This window comes from Labeo rohita, chromosome 1 (genome assembly GCF_022985175.1).
Source record: "Labeo rohita strain BAU-BD-2019 chromosome 1, IGBB_LRoh.1.0, whole genome shotgun sequence".
Lineage (NCBI taxonomy): Eukaryota > Metazoa > Chordata > Actinopteri > Cypriniformes > Cyprinidae > Labeo > Labeo rohita.
This window is the reverse complement of record NC_066869.1, coordinates 11,717,667-11,723,812: the sequence shown is the minus strand read 5'-3', so window position 1 is coordinate 11,723,812 and position 6,146 is coordinate 11,717,667. Positions and strand designations below refer to the sequence as shown.

The following is a 6,146-nucleotide window of genomic DNA, read 5'->3' as shown; positions in this document are numbered from 1 at the left end:
CTACAACTTACGGTTTGGCCTGCATGATCAGTTTTACATGGAGATTGCTGATCCTTGGCTATTCTAACAATTACAACAGAGTCTCTGCAATACACGCTTGAGCTCCTTATAAAACTCAAAATATTTTTTTAAGATATGCTTACAACTATTTTTTAGTGAAATGCAGTTCATGTATTCCATATGAAAGTGTTCATACATACAGCATATTTCATAAATTGAGCAAGCATTATAGTCGTATGCCATATCAACCGTGCTCAAGGCCAACGAAAACATCAGGATGATCTTTAGAAAATGAAACAGTGATCGTCCTCCTAATAGTGGGTCAGTGTTTCATCTCAGCGCTCTCATGTATCTAACCCATCATTGTGTCCACAGATCTGAATAGGTGTAATTATGAATCTACTCTCCAGAGGACGAATAACAGCCTCCACTGCCTTTCAGTCTATTCATTCGCATAAATGTCAGCCGGCGCAAAAACAAATATCCGACTCGCTCTCACGCACATTAACCCTCCACAGACTGAACACGGATCAAAGCTGAGGGTGACAGAAACATCCATACAAACCAATGAGATGATGACAGGCCTGAATGTGACAAACATATAGAAATACTGCATAAAGTTCACGCATGGTTTCTTCTTTACATGATAGAGCTTTACCCATGCATTTGTGGATGGAGCAGGAAATTGTGTTCACAGACAGTGATCTCTGAGCCCATGGAGTGATTTCCACTGCAGATCTGTGTCTGTTTTTAATGCAGGGCTGAAGATCACAGGCATCCAGTACTGATTTTTTGCACTTTTGCCACTTAATGATATTATGTTCTGCAGATGATGAGATTTTTGAAGTCTTTGCAGTTTTACGTTGAGTGCTGGTAGTAACTGATTACATGTAATCTGGATTACATTATCCAACAAAATAAAGGGGAACTATTAAACAAAGACCACTTTTATAAGGTGTTTGAACACAGTTGAGTGGCCGCACTGTGTGAAAACAACCAGTCTATACTGGCAAAAATCCTGAGTGAGAACCCTGATTGAGAAGCAGCAGTCTGCCATTACTGTTTTCTTGCTGTAGCTGTAGTGTTGTGTTTTGGGATGCACTAATGAACACAGGCGTCTCCTTAGACTCCCTCCATCTGAGCCGCTGAGGACACTGGTTAAATTCCATTTTCGAAGGAAATGTCCTGGAAAAAAATTGGTAAAGTTCCCTGTATGACATTTTCAGTGTGTAAGATCTTTTCTATTTTGTTTTTGCTGGCTCTTGAAGCTCCGTCCTCTTCTGAAGAGGGGGCCAGGAGAACCAGCTCATTTGCATTTAAAGGGACAAACACAAAAACAATGCGTTTTGGCTCATACCCCAAAAGTGGCCATTTTAACAATCTATAAAAAATTATCTGTCGGGTATTTTGAGCTAAAAACTTCACATACACACTCTGGGGACATCAGAGACTTATTTTACATCTTGTAAAAAGGGGCATAAAAGGTCACCTTAAAGTACTAGTAATTAGAGTATATTACAGATTACAGTTACTTTTTTATGGATTACATGATTACATTTTATTGACACAAGGGCAGTAAATTACTCATTATGTATTGATTCTTATTCTTTTTTCTCTTTTACATTTTCCTTTCTAAAAATTGTTTTTTTTTTCTATGTCATAATTGCAAACCATGCTTCTGAATTTGAAGGAAAAAAAACACTTCTCAAGCAATTAGACCGTAAAACAATTAATTATGCAAGTTACTAAACACTGCTGATATAGTTGTGAAACACTGTTGTCATCATATCCAGAGTGACCTTCATTAACTATTGAGTCTGGACAAAAATATTTTTAGGCTTGTACGTGTTTGTACAATGCAGGGATTCCCATACATTTTTTTTTCAACATCAAGTATTTACTTAAAATATGAGGAAGTTAATATTTTAATATTTGATTTTTTTTTTTTTAGTTTATTTTACATTTTTATGATTCATCAATTAATAGCTTTTTATTAACTCACTATTTACTCACAATCAGCTCTGCTGATGTAATGTTTAATGTATGTTTTATGTTGTTGATATAAATATAGTATAATATAATATAATTGATATAAATATATAATATTATTTTTTATTTATTTATTTATTTATTTATTTTTATTTTTTTTTTTATCAGAATGGTACATTTAATGGTAAAGTTTGATTTAAAAAATGTACACATAGGTAAACTACAGTTTTCATCATGTAATCTGTAATCAGTAACAGACTACAATTGGTAAGTAATCTACCCAGCACTGGGAACATTATTCGATGCAGTTTTTCACAGAATGGTGAACCTCTGCCCATCTGTATTTCTGAGAGTCTCTGTGTCTTAAAGGCCCTGTCCACACAAACACAGGTCATTTAAAAACCACAGCTTTTTCTATGCAGTTTGGCCATTCGTCTACACACAAATGCAGTATAGGTCACTGAAACCAAACCTTTTTGGAAACTTCTGCCAGGGTGGAGAATTTTATAGACTCCGGTTACAGTGTTGCTGTGTAGCCAGTGAACTGGAGATTTTGGCTTGTGATGTTGGAATGCGCACATTTTTGAGGCTTCTGATTGGCCAACATGACTTTGTTTTTTAAACTGAGGAAAAATTCGAAAAATCTTGGTGAGATTAGGCCTAAGATACTCTTTTTGTACCCAGTCATGTTACTGATCTGTTGCCAGTTAACATAATTATTTGCAAAGTAGGATTTCCTTTTTAGTAACACTTAATTTTCCAGTAATTTGCTGCACCCATCCCACCTTTTTGAGATGTGTTGTGGCCATCATATTCAAAATGACTTTTTATTTATTTAAATGGTGTATTTCCTCAGTTTAAGCATTTGATGCTTTCTATGGTCTATTGCAGATAAAATATAGCTTTTGTAAATCACTGCATTCTGTGTTTATTCACATTTTACACAGCTTTTTTTTGGAATCAGGCTGATCACTCAAAGCAGTAAGTAAATTGTTTTACTTGCCTTGAAAGCTGTAACTTAATAAAACCTACTAAGTATAGCAACTAAGTAAAGATAACTAATTATATCTAAGCATAAACTATTGGATTTTATAGATAGATAGAAAGAAAGAAAGTACAGCAGCAGTTCTCCGTTTCTTCTCTTTCTCACAGCACATCCTGTGCGGTAGCAGCATGTAAAGAGTCTTATGCAATCAGAGAGAGTCAAGGCTCTATCATTTCATCTAAACGCCCACAGGCTCTCAATAATTTATTTATTTTGAATGAATGAATCGTGACACACTTCTCGCTACTTCATTACGCGGGTGAGGTGGCATCTGTTAGCACAGCTTTTCACCGAATCATCAGACTGACTCATGACGTCAGGCTTTGTATGAAAATGTTTTATTCAAAATATAATACAGGATCACATGCATTCAACAAACCAATCTCTCAACAGGCTTTTCAGTCATTCTCAGTGGATTTTTATCAGAAAGACACCATAAAAACGAGGCTCTGAGCAATAAAAGTGGCCTCAGGCCAATTCAGTTTGTCATGTCTCAGACATAATCACAGTATTTTCATTCAAGTCATTAAATATGGCCTTCAGGTCTTCAGCAGGGTTTGTAATGAGGATTCTTCAATTACTGTTTGATGTTAAATCAATATCAGTGCTGCATTGTTCCTCCCAGATTAAAATGCACTAAGCAGAATAAAATTGTACAAGTATATGACTCCGTACATCAGTAAAAATGGTTTTAATTGCGTTGCAATGTCAAAGTAATCATTAAAATGCAATGGTCAGTTTTATATATATGTAAAAAGGATTGTGGTCCATCTTCAAAGGATGAAATATTGTCAGTGTTCTTTGTTGAAAGCTGAAAGATCTCTTTTTCTCAGTCTTGATTGCTTTATTGAATCTGACACTTGTCCATCGCTTTGCTCTGTTTTCTGTTGCCTTTGGGACCGAGGACCAGCCTCAGGTCTGTGCCGAAACTCGGTCTGCGGGCCAAAGGATAGAGCGCCCCGCACGGAGCATCGCAAACGGCCGGTTTGCTCCCTTTCTCCACCTGCCGCGCCGCCCGGAGCGCCTGGTACGAACGGATGGACACTTTACGGTGCTGCGAGGGTCCGGTCTCGACGGGGAGCCCGCCGCGCCGCGCCAGCGCCTCGAACACCTGCTCCAGATTCACACTGTCTTTGGCGGAGGTCTCGAACAGAGCACAGCCGTTGCCAAACGCGCGGAGCACTTCAGTCCGCGACACGACGCGCTGCTCGGAGGGCAAATCCATTTTGTTCGCGCAGACTACCGTCGGTACGCAGACTTTCTGTTTGGATCGGTGCAAGGCCGTTTTAGCAGCGACAATCTCGGCGTGCAGAGCGCGAACTTCCTCAAATGAGCTGCGGTCGTCGAGACTGAAGACGAGCAGGAATATATCACCTGAAAAACACGGAAGAGACGAGAAAGGGTCAATATCTGACGTATGGAAGCATAATTTTCACAAAAAATGCAGTGTTATCGGAAATAAAAGTGCAGATAAGAAGTTGAGATTCAAACCAAAGTTTGACACTCCTGACATCAATTATATGATTTAAGAGGTGCTATAAATGTGTTTATATTAAGTAACAGGTAACATAATTATGATTTATATTCCATGTTCTAAATTAAAGATGCTGATTCGCTCAAATTTACGTTTATTGAAGAAAAGTAGAATTAATTTGATGTAACTAAATTTGTGCTTGGTGCCATTGTTTATGTATTTATCTAAAAACATAAAATCCTATTGCTTTTCTATCGGAAGGTTAATATATATATATATATATATATATATATATATATATATATATATATATATAAAATCTGAGACTGAACCTGTGAATGATACTTAAAGATGATTATAAAACAAGTACATCCATTCTGTCCCCTCACAAATAACTTAGTGTGACACCAAAAACTTCATACAGTAAAAATAAAGCCTTCATAAAGACATATACAGATTCTAAGATAGTATTCGAAACGTTTACGCACCGGTCAGGATGGACAGTCTCCTCTTGGCAGGGAAGCTCCTCTCGCCGGACGCGTCCAGTATGTCTATCTGGTAGGTTTCCCCGCGAATTTGGTAGAGTTTCCGGTGGAAATCTTCACTTGTAGGCTCGTATCGCTCCTCAAAGCCTTCGCGCAGAAAGCGGCGCAGAATGGAGGTCTTGCCGACCCGCGGCGCACCGAGCACCACAATCCGCCTGCAGTTTTGCGGTTTGGTAACTTGGGGTTCATTCGCCAGCGGCTGGAGGCGAGCGTGCCCATGTAGAACCAGTTCGGCCAGTTGGTCCAGCGGGGATTTTTTGTCGACGGGCGCCGGGAGCGCTTTACCCAGACTGGACGCTCGCACCACCCTCGCCTTCTTCTCCTGCTGCTTGAGCTGCGTCGTGGCCAGTTTCAGGATTCCCATTCCTGCTTTGGAGAGCGTGCTGACTTTCAAGCCGGTCGCGCCGAGTCTCTGCGTCGCGTTTTTGTACGCCAGCAGGACGCTTGGAGAGCTGGTGCTTGGCAGAGAGCGCGTCTGGTGCTGCTGGATCACCTGTAGGGCTGCAGCCGCTTTAACACTCTGGTCCATGACGGGACACATTGAAGACAGGCAGATCTGTTTTATGTTTATCGGATACATCCACCTCTACCTGTGCGCTCTGGATAAGTACTTCGGTGAGCTCGGCCGACGCGCTACTTATATACCCGCGCGCACGTCATCGGTATGATTGACAGGTGCGCCACGCGTGTACCAGCAAGGAACAAAACGTTTTGCCGGAGCAGTGCACGGTGATATAGGCCAGCTATCATAATGAGTACAGACTACAGCTTTGGGGGGTCACTAGACCCCTTTTACTGGGGCACGTGCCCCAGTATAAATCTCAAGTTTAGGTTTTAACAATTTACTTTATTTGTCATTCATTTACATTTAATCTCGGCATAATCTCGGCAAAAAACGCAATGTAGTAACCTAATTCACCGAAACCACAAACTCGTGCCGTCCACGTCCGCGCATCAGGCTTTCAAGAAAAAAAGTGATACAAAAAGTAATGGGGGCCTGTGCCCCACAAGAGCTTTAGGTCTAGCAACGCCCTGCTACAGCTGTGATAAAGTCTGTTTGCTGGGCTTTAATTAGGTCAGAAACTAAAACTAA

At 40.1% G+C, this 6,146-nt stretch overlaps 1 protein-coding gene across 1 annotated transcript; it reads right to left on the bottom strand.

The window, feature by feature from the left end:
* Positions 1-3,350: 3,350 nt before the first annotated feature.
* On the bottom strand, positions 3,351-5,644 carry rasd2b (RASD family member 2b). The gene is made up of 2 exons (XM_051121503.1): positions 4,997-5,644; positions 3,351-4,408 (listed from the first exon to the last, which is right to left on the bottom strand). Exons 1-2 carry the CDS (start codon positions 5,631-5,633, stop codon positions 3,879-3,881), a joined length of 1,167 nt encoding a protein of 388 aa, XP_050977460.1. The 5' UTR covers positions 5,634-5,644; the 3' UTR covers positions 3,351-3,878.
* Between the last annotated feature and the right edge of the window lie 502 nt (positions 5,645-6,146).

What these genes read in the sequence shown, in the direction of transcription:
- rasd2b (XM_051121503.1), bottom strand. Translation starts at nt 5,633, where the DNA reads ATGTATCCGATAAACATAAAACAGATCTGCCTGTCTTCAATGTGTCCC. An exon ending in GAGACTGTCCATCCTGACCG is followed by an intron (nt 4,409 to 4,996) that starts GTGCGTAAACGT and finishes CGTGTTTTTCAG; the next exon opens with GTGATATATTCCTGCTCGTC.